This window comes from Podarcis cretensis (genome assembly GCF_951804945.1).
Source record: "Podarcis cretensis genome assembly, chromosome: 7".
Classification (NCBI taxonomy): domain Eukaryota; kingdom Metazoa; phylum Chordata; class Lepidosauria; order Squamata; family Lacertidae; genus Podarcis; species Podarcis cretensis.
The window spans coordinates 86,252,271-86,267,876 of record NC_137176.1 but is presented as its reverse complement, the minus strand read 5'-3'; the positions used below and the strand labels follow the sequence as shown (position 1 = coordinate 86,267,876).

The following is a 15,606-nucleotide window of genomic DNA, read 5'->3' as shown; positions in this document are numbered from 1 at the left end:
TGCCATGAGAACATGCTTGATATAATAGGGATGAATTTCCTCTGAGAATGAGGCCATCCCTGTTTTGTGTTTGTTTTGGTTTGGTTCTATTACCATCTTGCTCCTTGATTTTAATAAGATTCTAGCTTTTTTTGTTATTATCTTGGTCGCCTTTCAGGGAAAAATGAGTCAGTCCTCGCTCACAAGTTGGACAGTATATCCAGCTTGCAACTGACTTCCTTTCTCATCTGTAAACATGTTAAAGTACACCTCATCCAGACAGGCAAGCCACTCATTGACTATTCTGATTATAGGGACACTGTTGGTGCTGTGGTCCAAACCACTTATCCTCTTGGGCTTGCTGATTGGAAGGTCGGCAGTTCGAATCCCCATGACGGGGTGAGCTCCCGTTGCTCTGTCCCAGCTCCTGCCAACCTAGCAGTTTGAAAGCACACCAGTGCAAGTAGATAAATAGGTACCGCTATGGCGGGAAGGTAAATGGTGTTTCCGTGCGCTCTGGTTTCCATCACAGTGTTCCATTGCACCAGAAGCTGTGTAGTCATGCTGGCCACATGACCTGGAAAGCTGTCTGTGGACAAACACTGGGTCCCGTGGCCTGAAAGCTAGATGAGTGCTACACCCCATAGTCACCTTTGACTGGACTAACTGTCCAGTAGTCCTTTACCTTTATTCTGATTATAGTGTTTTGATGATCATAATGAAGCAGTGTTTTCTTTCCTTTTATTGGTTTTTTTTTTACTTGCACATCACTTTGATATTCCATGTGATTAGCAATTTAGAAATGACTCTTTCTCACCCCAGCCTCTTTTACTCTTGTGTTGCAGGGGGATCCAGGCCCTGCAGGACCCCAGGGCCCACGTGGGCTCAGAGGAATCGCAGTGAGTTGTTTCTCCCTATGGCTTTTGGGTAACTTGTGTGACACATCCCACTGGGTCCCAAGTGGTACAAGGGACTCTGGAGGGATGAGGGGAGGGGGAGGAAATGGATCTGGCATTTCTGAACATGAAAAATGAATTTTACTGTTTGCGCCTCTTAAGGAAAACAATCCAATGTGTGCACGACTTTGTGCACAAACCAGAATTGCACTCATTGTGCAAATGTATGCATAATCCAGTGTGGAAATGTTTCCAATTGTAGGTCTTTTGTCTCTTCTTCCCAAGTTTCATTTTCTTTTCTTTTCTTCCATTTCACTTTTAATTTGTATACCGCCTTCCTATACTACTATACACAAGGAAGTTTCCAGCAACAAAATATACAAGAACACACATCTTAGAGCAATCTGGCCCAGTACAGAAAGGCGTAATAAAACATAACTTAAAAATGGAACAACTTATATCAAATAAAGTAACATTCAATAATCTAGTAGAATATAATAGCACACAATAAAATCCACTCTCAAAACATCAGCAAATAATAATTAAACAGATTCACTCGAAACAATTACAATGAATAATTACTAAACTACAATTAATAAAAGTAACTGCAAGTTACAATGCATAAAATACCACAATGCTTACAAAACCATGTAACTGAGAAACAAATTGAGAAACAAAGACACAAAACTTATAAAATTATTTTTTAAAGTTCTTAAAAAGACTACTTGCTGTTTTTCCCCCTTCCGCCAGGGCAAGAGTGGACCACCAGGCCCCCCAGGGGAAGCGGGCTCTCCAGGTAACCCAGTAAGTACTACATTTGTTGTCCCTGCCTCATTACAAGCAGTGTGGTGTAGTGGTTAGAGTATTGGACTAGGAGCTGGGAGACCAGGGTTCCCTTGGCCATCTTACTCCCTCTCAGCGCAACTTACCTCACGGGGTTGTCATGGGGATTATATGAGGAGGGGGAGAACTATGTATGCCATCTTAGAGAAAAAAGGTGAGATACAAATGAAATAAATGAATGAATGAAGCAGGATGAGCAGTTGTTACATGCTGTGATTTATTGCCAAATGGAGAAGAAAGAATGGTATGCTTTATCCATGGGATATATTGAAATCAGACCAAGCTGGCAGCCTCCTAGAGAAGAAAAGTGCAACAGGCTGAGAACACCAGATACTTGGAAAGTAGTCCAGTATGGATCTGGCAGGCTTCCATTTCAGGAAGTTGGAGGGCAAGCATTAGCACAACTGAAATGTGGGGTTCTGGGAAATGACAAGTCATATCCAGGTGACTGAATCCAACAAGCCCCTTTTGGAATCAAGTAGTCCTTTGGCAAGGTTTCAAGAAAGGTGAACCGTATGAAGGTGTGCAGAGAAACCTGTTTGTCATTCTCTCATCACTTTATTTGAGCCATCTGCAAACCCATCAGTTTCTTATCAGTAGAAGGGGCTGCATCTGAATGACCAATAAACAAGATCTTCTTCTTTGGCGATCACTCATAGCTGAGTAAGATTGTCTTCCATAAACACGGTTTTAACAATGAGTCCGTAAGTGACTGTGGAGGCCAATTCTATATCCACACATTCTTCCACAGTGGGGACATTGGTTTCGGGGCGGGAGTTGATCACAGTGTGGATTTGCCAAGCGTGTATTCGTCTTAGCACGATTCTCCCTTGTGTCCTGAGTTCGAATGTCTTTAAAGCTCATGACACCTTTGGTAAAGGCTGTTCTCCAATTGGAGCGCTCACAGGCAAGTGTTGGTGTTTATACTACCCTTTTTTTTTAGATTTGCCTTGAGACAGCCTATAAACCTCTTTTGTTGACCACCAGTATTACAATTTCCATTTTTAAATTGGGAATAGAGTAGGTTCTTTGGAAGACGATAATCAGGCATCCGCACAACATGACCAGTCCAACGAAGTTGATGTTGAAGAATCATTGCTTCAACACTGGGGATCTTTGCTTCTTCCATTACAGTAGTATTAGTTCGCCTGTCTTCCCAAGTGATAGAGTGGAATAGTCATCCCTTGCTTGTGACTAGCCATCATGCAATCTGTGATTTGTCTGTAGGTCCTCCCACATCTTTAATGACACTGATCAGAATATCAACCAGCATTTGTTTCTTTATTTATTCTTTTTTCTTCTTCTTCGTATTCCCAGGGTCCCAAAGGAAGCAAAGGAGAAACTGGCAGTGCAGGACTCCCTGGATTCATCGGGCCGCGAGGACCTCCTGTAAGCAGCAAACCAATTTTGGTCACACACTGCAGACAGAACTAATAAAAGGATCTCATTTGTCTGTAATTGCTCAGTGTCACCTGCTAGAACTCTGTGAAGGAGGCTTCAGGAGCCCAAAGCCCAAAGGGAATTTCACCAAGTGTAGCTGGGTTATCAGAAGTAGCTTCTGACTGTGTGGCTCTTATCCTTTTTGTGCTTTCTATTTCACAGGGAGAACCAGGTGAAAAGGGCATCCCAGGGAAAGAGGTGTGTTTTGACGTCTTTGTTAGATGACATGAAACAAGAGCACAACTCCCTTTTGTTGTTCTTCCTTAATTCTCAATGTGCACTTTACCTAGGTGCAAAACTTCTTTAAATCTCTCCAAATTGCTTTTTCTTGTGCTTCTGGATTCTTCTGCTCTTGGTTTTGGATGGGTGGGAGGTTCTATTACAACAGGGGAAGGGTCCTAGGATTCAAATTTGACCCTGTGGGCCTCTCTATGTGGCCTTGTGACTCTCCCCTTCCCCAACCACACCCTTACAAACCCTACTTCTCCCCATAAAAATGCTAGTCCATATGACACGCACACTCTCCAATTTAATCTGAATTTGTTTTTGGAGGGTGGGAAGAAATTTGATAAGTTAAAAAAAAAAATACCAGTGAACTGTTTGCAGTATCTCAATGATCCATTTGCAAATTAAGTCCCTTCTGGAAGCACCAAAAGTAGCAACATTATATTTTATTCTTAATTTTTTTTTTTAATTGGCATTTCTTATTTCAGACCTCTTTATTTCCTTGCAGGGCACTCCAGGGAAGCCAGGTGGTGTTGGAGACAAAGGTGACAGGGTAAGTTGGAGAGCTTCACGAATGTCGATGTTGAACAACATTGGGGAAGTGCCCAGGGCAGTCTGGGTGATGCTGCCAGAAATCATTTCCTTAATGCATGAGAGATGGGCAAGACACCTGTGGCTTACATCAGGCTATATCCCCTATAACTGAAGGTTAAGATTTGGCATATCTCCAAGCCAACCCAGATTCAACCAGCTTGACAGCTTGCAAATATCTCACGTCCCTGGCCACCCAAATGTCAGCTTCTTTCTTGGTCCTGGGAAGCATTTGAGGTATGCTAGCTGCCTGGACAAAAACCACTTATGGATAAAAGCCTACTGGGACAAGATGGTCCTCTGAAGGATAATCTTCCCTCCCACGAACATTTCTTTTTTCAGGATAGCCTGTTTCAATCTCCCCCTTTCAGTCTAATGGAGCAATATCACAACCTTGTCCACAGTCCATCCATCTGGCATGCTTTGCAAAGCTCTTTGTTGAAGGCTCTGTTCTTTTCTTCGAACTCTACAGTTCTCTGATTCTATTCTAGTTGAGATTCCTGCATTTCCAGGGGTTGGAGGATCCTGTTGATCCCTTCCAACTCTACCATTCTTTGATTCTATGCTGTTTTTATCCGGCAGGGGGATCCTGGCACTAAAGGTGAAAAAGGCACAGCTGGAGAGAAAGGCCCACCTGGTGATCCTGGGATTCCTGGGCGCAAGGGACACACTGGATTAATGGGTCAACCAGGACCACCAGGGGACACAGGGCAGTCTGGACCCCCTGGTCCTCCAGGACAACCTGGATTTCCTGGGCCTAGGGTGAGTCGTGTGAAAACTGGATTTTAGGAGAAGGTTTAAGACAACATTTTAGTTTTCTGTCAATTATGTCAATCGTGTTTTATAAAAAAGAGAAAGAGGCATTTACACACACATATTCAAAGAAGAACAAGAGGGGCCACAGATTTGCATATGTTAATGCATATGGATGCAACTTTAGAAATGCATACTATAATATAAATAGGAAGTATACTGCAACAGTGGGGGGACTACCTTTGAAGGTGAATCAGAAGCTACAACTAATCCATATTGTGTCGGCTAGACTGGTGACTGGAAGAGGCTGCTGGGACCATATAACACCAGTCCTGAAAGACCTGCATTGGATCCCAGTACGCTTCCAAGCACAATTCAAAGTGTTGGTGCTGACCTTTAAAGTCCTAAATGGCATTGGCCTGATATACCCAAAGGAGCGTCTCCACCACCATTGCTCAGCCATTGCTCTGAAGTCCAGCTCCAAGGGCGTTCTGGCAGTTCACTCACTGCAGGAAGTGTGGTTACAGGGAACCAGGCAGAGGGCCTTCTCAGCAGTGGCACCCCTCCCATGGAATCCCCTCTCACTATATGTCAAGGAGATAAGTAACTATGCAACCTTTCATAGAAATCTGAAGACAGCCCTGTATATGCAAGTTTTCAATGTTTGATGTTTTATTATGCTTTTATATTTGTTGGAAGCCACCCACAGTGGCTAGGGCAACCCAGTCAGATGGGTGGGGTACAAATAATAAAATTGTTGCTATTATTCTAAGTACAGTGCATCTTAACATAGTGGGAAAGACTGGGGCCAGGGAACCAATGTGCTTGTCTAGCCTATTCCCATTGTGTTTCTAATTGTTCACCGGCAACTTTGAGACCCCTATTGCTCTCTTGCAACTGGATTGAAACTGGGCAGCCCTTAAGCTAGAGGAATGTCCTCTATAAAGAAGGACACATGAGCATCCTAAAAGGGAGTTGCATCCATGTATTGTCAAGAGTCCCTCTGCCCTTAATTGCTGGTAACAGTGATGGTGACCTTAATAATAAGAAAATAACTTTTTCTGTTGACATTGACTCATGACTACTGGCATGACTACAAAAAACAACAACAAAAACAAAAAACCCTTCTAGAATTAATTTTTCAGGAGCATACATGGGGGAAAATATTAAGTTGCACCAGTGATTGTGAGGTTGTTTTTTACTTAAAAAAAAGTAACAGAGAGAGTATTTTTGGAGATCCGTGCGATTGCCGTTTTTCTGCTAATTGGAAAATAAGGACATCTATTACCTTGAAAAGTTCCTGAGGCTTTCTTCAAGTTGAAAATGCAATATATGGAGATAATTCCCACACATGTTCAGTCCTAGTCCTAATTTAACAGGATTGCATTAAGCACTGAACAGCTGGGAAGGGGAGTAGAAGAATGAAAAACTCATCTATCCAAATCTGCACAGAAAAGATTACAGGCAGTTAGCATGTTATTACTTGAGCTGCAATTTCAAGAGGAAAATGGAGGTGTGTTCCAGTTCAGCTTCACACTGGAATTTGCAGAAAAGAAATTCCTCAAGTCTCCCTATCACATAAGCCACAAATATTGTTGGAACATTGAACTCTTCCTTCCTTCCCTAGGGGGACACTCCATCAGTGGAAACTCTGCGAAGGCTCATCCAAGAAGAGCTAGGAAAACAACTTGATGGTGAGAATGATTACAAAGTGACTGAGATACCCCCTACATGTATAATATGGTTGCCAGAGACCTAGATGTGGACGTGGGAATCCAGACAGTTAAGGAGAAACTAAAATAGTATATATATATATATATATAGAGAGAGAGAGAGAGAGAGAGAGAGAGCAACTAGACCTGGACTGAGATGGTTCAGCCAAGATTGAGGATGATTTTCAGCATATGGGTTTATGAAATGGACTAAAACGTCTTGCTTAAACAAAAAGGATTCATCTCACTACCACTTGTGCTCCAAGACTACCCTTTCCTTCCCTGTCCTCCACCATACCCCATTCACCCTCAAAATCTTCTCAAGGGAATTGGGGCAGCCTCCAGGGAAGGCTATAGGGCAGGAAGAGAGAAAGTCAAATTCATGTTCCCTGAAGCTGCATGTTCACTTTGATTCAATACAGAGTTCAACATCCTGAGAATTATAACTTTTGTTGTTAAAAGAATAAAGTTTCTAGTATTACATTTGGACAGGTTTTCCAGTAGTTTTAGGTGAGGCTTTAGTACCTTTTATATTACTAACCTCTTGACATGACCCTCAAAATCAAACTAAATAATGGAAAAAAGGGGAACTATTGCAAATATCTACAGGTCACTGAATTAAGCTTTCCTGGTGCACAGTTTTGAAAATGAAACACAGTATTAAACTGAGTATCAAGAGCCCAATTTATAGTGCATCCTAAAAGGACTAGAAGGGACGCAGGTGGCGCTGGGGGTTAAAGCCTCAGCGCCTAGGACTTGCCGATCGAAAGGTCGGCGGTTCGAATCCCTGCGGCGGGGTGCGCTCCCGCTGCTCGGTCCCAGCGCCTGCCAACCTAGCAGTTCGAAAGCACCTCCGGGTGCAAGTAGATAAATAGGGACCACTTACCAGCGGGAAGGTAAACGGTGTTTCCGTGTGCGGCTCTGGCTCGCCAGAGCAGCGATGTCACGCTGGCCACGTGACCCGGAAGTGTCTCCGGACAGCGCTGGCCCCTGGCCTCTTAAGTGAGATGGGCGCACAACCCCAGAGTCTGTCAAGACTGGCCCGTACGGGCAGGGGCACCTTTACCTTTTAAAAGGACTAAGGACAAAAATGTAGAATGTGGTTTTGTCCAGGAGCCCCAAGGATTTCTTAGCTCAGCATTCGTGGAACAGGGAAGTTATTTCTCTGGTCATTGGCTCCAACATTCCCCCTTCTTTTTTCCAGACCCCCCAGGCAAAATAACTTTCTCTTTTTTTTCTGCAGCCAGACTGCCCTACCTCATAAGCCAGATGCAGCCAGCCCACGTCAAAGCACCTCAAGGTAGACCAGGGCCTCCAGGAGAACCTGGTAAGGAAGGCCCTCCAGGCAGAGAAGGTCCTCCAGGAGAACCGGGCAGGCCTGGGCAGCCTGGTTCAGAAGGACCAGCAGGACCGATGGGGCCCAAAGGTGAGTGAGCCTTAAGTACGGTGAGCAGAGACTGAGCTGAGATGGAGAACTAATATTGGCAAACAGCTGGAACAAGAAGAGAGTTTCTGCAACAGGAAATTATGCATAATGACATTCCAAAGCTAGTTACAGATAGGTAGCCGTGTTGGTCTGCCATAGTCAAAACAAAAAAAATTCCTTCCAGTAGCACCTTAAAAACCAACTAAGTTAGTTCTTGGTATGAGCTTTCGTGTGCATGCACACTTCTTCAGATACACAGGTAGGTCAGTCTTGGGAAAAACAAGGTGTTGTTGGCACCTGTCTGTCTTGAGAGACTCCAGGAGTGAAGTCAAACCACTGGAGAATCGCAGCGCCTGCTGTGGCTGCAGAGACCAGTAACACCAAAGGCACAAGCCTAGGCAGTGTATATGGAAGTCCTGGGCTGCCCACACTCCAAAACCCCCTCTCAGCCTTGCTGATGTGGTCAAGAGGAAAGCAGAGCAATATGTTGGGCACCAGCTTGGCTGCAGGTGTTGTCATCATCATCATCACCATTTTATTTGTATACTGCCTTTCCACAGTTAGAACAGTGCTAAAGGCAGCTTACAATATGAAAAGATTTATAGTTGCAAACATAGCAAAGTATTCATAAAAATAAATAAAACACATCAAAAACTACATAACCAAACTGAACCATTTCCACATAAAAATAAAGATACAAAAATGAGAGTTTTAGAGTTTGGATTTGATATCCCGCTTTATCACTACCCTAAGGAGTCTCAAAGCTGCTAACATTCTCCTTTCCCTTCCTCCCCCACAACAAACACTCTGTGAGGCGAGTGGGGCTGAGAGACTTCAAAGAAGTGTGACTAGCCCAAGGTCACCCAGCAGATGCATGTGGAGGAGCAGAGACGCGAACCCGGTTCACCAGATTACGAGACTACCACTCTTAACCACTACACCACGCTATCTATCAACAACAGCAAAAACTCCTGGCAAAACTTTCCCCAAAATACCCCAGTCCTTGCTGGGCAGCAGCAGTTCTTATAAAGCCCTAGGCCAGGTGGAGAGAGGCAGGATAGATAGATAAACTTTATTCACATTAGCCAACGGCCATAGCAACATAAAACAAGCATTTTATACAATTAAAAAGACAACAATGGGTAAAAAGGGCAATCAAATGACCAAGTAGAGAGGCAGGAATGGGGCCCTCTGGTTCCCAGCAGGTCAGATTTCCAGAAGGAGGCATGGAGGATGCCATCCAACTGTCTTAGGGACCTCAGTCTAGATTTGTGTAGAGTTTACTCCCTAGCCTTTTCTTCTCCAGAAGGTGTCCGGCAGGGCATTATTTCCATGGCATTTTCACACCCTAAAATGTATGCAGTAAATGGACGTAAGTGCGATCAAGCTCAATGGGGCTTACTGTATAGGATTACTCTCTTACTGTCCATTTTTAACAACAGGAAAGTATAATTGCACCTAAACATTAGGAAGAACTTCCTGACAGTAAGAGCTGTTTGACAGTGGAATTTGCTGCCAAGGAGTGTGGTGGAGTCTCCTTCTTTGGAGGTCTTTAAGCAGAGGCTTGACAACCATATGTCAGGAGTGCTCTGATGGTGTTTTCTGCTTGGCAGGGGGTTGGACTCGATGGCCCTTGTGGTCTCTTCCAACTCTATGATTCTATGATTCTATAAACCTCATAAAGACAAGTATTGGTTTCTTTTTAAGTCCAAAAACTTTTAGCTCATTATAACAGAGTGGTGAGTGTTAACATGCTGGAGAGTAGAATGGGTCCTAGTCAGGTTCCTCTTCCTTTTAATCTTCTGAACTCTGCTGCTCAAATTTTGTTTCGTTCTCCCCACCAGGTGAGAGAGGAGACAAAGGAGAGAAAGGAGATGCTGGTGTTGGCCAGAGGGGAGAAATTGGTCCCCCAGGAATTCCAGGTGAGTGAAGGGATGAGCAGATTTGACTTGGCATGATAGAATGCAGCATTGTCAGGGACTGGCAGGACTCCAGAGAGTGTGGGGCAGAGGCAGGCAACCAGGAGAGGAGACTAGTAATTTATACGTGAAAATGCGTCTCCACCCCCATCGTTCTGCCCGGACACTGAGGTCCAGTGCTGAGGGCCGTCTGGCAGTTCCCTCGCTGAGAGAAGCGAGGTTACAGGGAACCAGGCAGAGGGCCTTCTTGGTAGTGGCACCCGCTCTGTGGAACGCTCTCCCACCAGATGTCAAAGAGAACAACAACTACCAGACTTTTAGAAGACAGCTGAAGGCAGCCCTGTTTAGGGAAGCTTTTACTGTTTATTAAATTATTGTATTTTAATATTCTGTTGGAAGCCACCCAGAGTGGCTGGGGAAATCCAGCCAGATGGGTGGGGTATGTATGTATGTATGTATAAATAAATAAATAAATAATTTTATGGAGCTTGACGCTGCCCACAACGCAAGAGCCAGGGCAAGGGAACAGAGTTAGGGCAGTCTGAGACAGAGGAAGGCACAGTCAACAGATGGGTCAGTAGACTCCACATCTTCCCTTGCCCCCGCTGTCTCCTAGAATCAGGAGAGACTTATAGTGGGAAGAGCAGCAGTGACTGCCAAGCAGGAGAAGTCTCAGGTTGCAGGAGCACAACATGTCAAGGGAGGGTATATAAGCCAGCAGAGGGGTGTGATTGTCCCTGTTGCTGCAGTTGCTCTGCAAGGCCCAGACCTGTGGACAGCTGCCTAGAGGCTAGAAATGTGTCTCTGTGTTTGTCCAGAGCACTGTAGAAGCTGTTAGAATTCCTGCTCCATGATTGCAGTCATGGGATTTTTGTCTTTCACATGACGGTGTATGTTTTGACTCCACAAAATGGGAAGTGACGGAGACAGGATGTTTGTGTTATTGTGTTCCGTGAAGTGGGACTATTTCCTTTGTTCTTTCTCTTTGCTGTCTGAATGCTAGAGAGAGAGGGAGCCATGTTGCAGTGCTCCGTGTGTGTTTATATGTAAACAAAGTAGATTAGCCAAAATGCTGAGTTGCTGAGGCCTGTTACCCAAGCTTCACAAACTCTGCGGATCCCTAAGTGTGCCAATGTCTGTTGGCATCGGTCGCTGTGATGTTCGGGCTGAAGAAAGCCTTTGAGGCTCCCGAACGATCAACCAGGAGGGGGAGAGCATGCCAGTCGGGCATGTGTCTCTGCCAGGGTCCTACTCAAGTGTAAGACGAGCTCCTGACAGAAACTGTGGTGGGTGTTTCTCTTGTTGGTGAAAAAATTTACTATCACACATGTGCCCTCCTTATCTGGGACGGGCCATGAGATGAACATGCCAATCTGGTACCCATCAGACTTTTCACTGTGAAGATGCTACCATGTGTGGCTTTGGTCCAGCTTTGTTTTCAACCACCTTTAGACAACAGCTCATTTTGCAGGTGAAGCTGCCTTATCCTGAGCCTGACCATCCAAACACCGGCACTATTTGGTCAGACTGGCAGCAACGTGGCAGTGATGCTTACCCACAATGCTTTGTTCCCTAGGTGTCCCGGGTGAACCTGGCTATGGCAAAGATGGGATGCCAGGATCGCCAGGCCCCCAGGGCGAAGCGGGCGTTCCTGGACTGATGGGTCCCCAGGGGCCACCAGGAGCCAATGGACAATGTGACCCCTCTCAGTGTGCTTACTATGCAAGCCTGGCTGCCAGGCCCAGTAACGTCAAGGGGCCTTAGAAGGCAAGGCCCCAAAGCCCACGGACCTCCTATGGACCTACGTCTGAAACTTGAAGGAAGCAAGGAAGTTGGGAGGTCTCGCCTGTTTTCCCTGCTTCTGTTTCTTTTCAAGAGGCCTTGTAGACTATTAAAACCATCCAATGCTGCCGGTCGGTCAAGTTTATCATAAATAAGAAGTTATAAACTGCTATTCTTTTATGAGGTGAAAAGTGTTCTTTGTTTTGCTTTTGTTTTCTCTAATATCAGGGCAAATTCAAACTTTATTTAAAAGAAGGTTTTTTCCAATATATATATATATATATAAATATTGTCAATGAAGTATAGAAAGAATCCCTGTTAGAGCTGAAAAGGAAGACATTTTGGCTGTTGATTTTTAAAAAAATCTTATTATTATCATCTCTGAAAGCCAAGCTAGGGGTGCAGTAGAGACCTGGAAGTGAACAATGTGACAGAAAGAGGTCGCATTCTGGCTGGATAAGTCATAAGTGGCAGCAGGAGATTAGGAGCAACGATGTAAATTTGTACACCCATTGCAATCAGTTTCTGGAACAGGATATTTACTTAGTTGGAGGTACCTCCTGTCTGTCTAAAGATCATAAATGTAATTATTCAGAGCTTTGTTTAGCCTAAGTTGTAAGGCGGAGGGACTTGCTAATATTAAACGGTATGATAGAGGGAGATCGGCTCAGTTTACAAAGCATATACCCACTTTACAAAGCATGGAGGTAGTGTGATAGATTATATTGTGATCTTACAATTTGCATATGAGTCTGTCATTAGGAGCCTCAGATTCTTCTTGGTCCATCTAGACAGGATTTTTTGCTCTGTCAGAGAGCAGCTCTCCAGCATTTCCATCAAGCGTCGGTCCCAGCACAATCTGGGACTGAACCTACTTCCTGCAATGCAAAACAGTTGCTCTGTCACTGAGCCCTTCCCCTAAGACTAAAATAAGACTCTAGTCTTCATGGATTTGAATATGGGATCTAATTAAATGTGGACATAGGGATGTGCCTTCTGCCAAGTATCGCCATTGGTCCATCTTGCTTAGAATTGTCTACGGTGGCTGGTAGCAGGTCACCGTTTCAGACAGGGAGCCTGTCCCAGGAGATGTCATCACCTCAGACCTTCTACATGCAGCGCAAATGTTCTACCATCCGATCTACAGCCCTCCCCTTACAGGCCTTTGGCTTGTCACCTGTCCATTCACCTTCCCATACATTCCTCCCTGGCCACCTGCTTTTCTCACCCACGTCTGAAGGTTTCAGCTGTGGACGGGGGATGTCTAGGGTGAAGGTAAAGTGGCTGGCAGGAGAAGGGGGGGGGGGAGTAAAGTACCACTTTTCTCTGTGTGCTTCTTCTGTACTACTTCAGTTTTCCAATGATTAAGCAATGTCCCATGAATCAAAGAATCAGGCCTGTAACTGAAAATCTGTCTTTGCCCTCATCATCTCCTAAATATTTGTTGCTTTATTTTCATCTGAGTCCCCAGCACACCTGCACCCAGTCATTATTAAACATAATGACAGAGGAAAAGTCATTTTCTTTGAACCGCCCTGAGACCTCTGGGTATATAAATTCAATAAATAACAAAATAAATAATACATAAAAGTGAGGGGATATATGTAACAAGTATTTGCTTCTTCAGCAAAATGTATCAGTCCAAACCCAATTTTTTGACTTCTAGTTCCTTGATTTGGCTCAATTCTCCAAGGCTCAGGGTGACTGGGTAACACTGTAAATTGGTTATTTTGTGAGTTGAAAAACAAACAAACATTTTAATAGTGCAATCCTTGACCTGTTTGCTCAGAAGTCAGCCCCCCGGCAGTTCTACCTGTGATCCTCGAAGAATGAACTTGGATGTTAGGACTGGGTCTTTAATATCACATACCACAGCATATTGGAACATTTTCCGGAAGCAGTGAAGTTGTTGGCACCCATCTGTCTTGGGAGACAATGGAGGAGTCAAGCTGTTGGAAGGTTGCAGAGCCTGCTGTGGCTGTTGAGACCGATACAGGAAAGACATGTTTTGTTGCAGCTGGGGAAGATGAAGGTGTTGGGTTGTGCTGCTGCAGATGCTCTATGGCTTCTTCTCTCTGCACCCCTCCCGGTGGTCATTCCTCCTCTGGTCACTGCTATCGATGCACAACCTGTCTGTCTCCAGGCACTGTTGTCTTCTGTGAGGGATTCCCACATGGTGGGGTTGAAGTTGCCAGCCTTCATGTTATGTTTGCAGACATCTTTGTAATGCAGAGTTGGTCTGCCAAAGGGCCTGGTATCTGAATCCAGGTCCTTGTAGAGCAGGCATAGGCAAACATGGCCCTCCTGATGTTTTGGGACTACAACTCCCATCATCCCTAGCTAACAGGACCAGTGGTCAAGGATGATGGGAATTGTAGTCTCAAAACATCTGGAGGGCCAAGTTTGCTAATGCCTGTTGTAGAGCATGTAAAGCAGAGAAATAGCTGGCATTAATTTTGCTGGCTGGGTGGTTGTGGTTGGTAGAGGAAACCATTCCAGCCGAAGTTGAATTCCAATGCTGGAATCAATCTCAGAACTGCCTGGGTGGGATCAGAGCATCCCTGCGCTGGGGCACTGCAATCAGGATTGCATCCGGGATGCTGAGAGAAGATATAGTCAATGGGAAATCTGCCAGGTCAATTCCACAGCTCTAGGAAGATGCAATGCTACTTGATTCTTGATCCATTAAATTCTGACTGTCAGCTCACCAGAGCCCCACTGCAGGCAGATAATCATTCCCAGTTCGGGTACCTAAGATCCTTTTGGAAAAATATATAAACTGGAAATACTGAATCTGAAACCTCATGCATGCAAAGCCATTGTTCTATAATGGAGCTTTGAGCTCACATGGCTATGCCATGGCACAAATCTCACAAATACCGTTTGGCACCCATTGCCTTCTTGTTTACAAATGTTTTTTTTGCCAAGATTAGCCAAGGGACAGCCATATGGTTGGGCTTTTGTTTTCCCCTTTGTTAAGTGAGCTGGCTTTTTTAACCTGCGGATTCTGAAGCAGCCAAGTACAATAGAGACAATAGTAGTAATGGAGGAGCAGGCAACAAGTCCATGCAATAAGTTCATCATTTCAACGGAAAAAGCTCTTAGACTGTGCTGTTGATTTAGTGTTAAAGACAAATGTTATTTATATATTTTTAAAGGTGCTATTTTTATGTGGGTTTTATGGCATCAGTGCTTTCATTTTTTTGAAGAAATGCAACAGTATAATCTGTGGAGTGTCTAAATTATTGTGATTGTAGCAAGCAGGCTCTATTCCAGATAATTATGATGCCTGTGTTGTCTCTGAAGGAGAAATCTCAGAAGTATTTTGCTGGCAAATAAATATCTTAGCCAAAATGTTTTAAGGGAGTTTGATTTGCAGCTTTGTCTCTTTCTTGTTGGACTAAATATTGGGGGGGGGGCATTTTGCTGGTGATGAGTTTTCGTTTCCTGTCCTTTGTAAGTGGTCCCTTTTGCAACACTGCCTCATGGTCCTATTTGACTAAGGCGGTGGCTGCTGTTTTCAGTGGGATTATTAAACCCTTCCCCACCAACGTGCCCACTGTATTTGTGTGCTGTGCTGAATTTCTGATGCAATAGATTGCAGGCATCTGAAACCCTTTCCTCTCAGAATAATTTCAGGCTATAATGTATATACATGTTATTTTGCATTATTTAATTAAATATTCAAAAAGCACCATTTATCTTTATGGGTAGGCTACCAGAGGCATGCATAAAAAAATGCTTATTCATTTTCATGCACACTTTTTTAAAGAAAAAAAAATCACAAATGGGTATGTCACTGGGCCCAATGGAACTTAAGGTTTGAAAAATCAGAAGCCAATATGGATGTATTTGTCCATCTTTGCTAATAAAATACCAGCCTTTGTAACTTGCTAAATGAAATATTTCATATATTGTTAAATACACATTTGGTGACACAGACATTCAACTTATCTCTCTACCTAAGTCCCAAGTTTTAATTGCTATGTTTTCAAGGAATGGTTTTTATTGCATTTTTTAAATTATTATGAATATTTCTA

The 15,606-nt window shown here is 44.0% G+C and overlaps 1 protein-coding gene across 2 annotated transcripts in view; it reads left to right on the top strand.

Moving 5' to 3' along the window:
- COL22A1 (collagen type XXII alpha 1 chain) overlaps positions 1–14,341 on the top strand; it is a 188,388-nt gene extending 174,047 nt beyond the window's left edge. For both annotated transcript variants that reach the window (XM_079984146.1, XM_079984147.1), the window contains 10 exons: positions 825–878; positions 1,626–1,679; positions 3,036–3,107; positions 3,321–3,356; positions 3,892–3,936; positions 4,557–4,736; positions 6,355–6,421; positions 7,683–7,865; positions 9,710–9,787; positions 11,361–14,341. In XM_079984146.1, coding sequence (XP_079840272.1) covers positions 825–878; positions 1,626–1,679; positions 3,036–3,107; positions 3,321–3,356; positions 3,892–3,936; positions 4,557–4,736; positions 6,355–6,421; positions 7,683–7,865; positions 9,710–9,787; positions 11,361–11,548 — 957 coding nt within the window. In that variant the 3' untranslated portion in view covers positions 11,549–14,341. The remainder of the gene's footprint in view (positions 1–824; positions 879–1,625; positions 1,680–3,035; positions 3,108–3,320; positions 3,357–3,891; positions 3,937–4,556; positions 4,737–6,354; positions 6,422–7,682; positions 7,866–9,709; positions 9,788–11,360) is intronic.
- Positions 14,342–15,606: the final 1,265 nt, after the last annotated feature.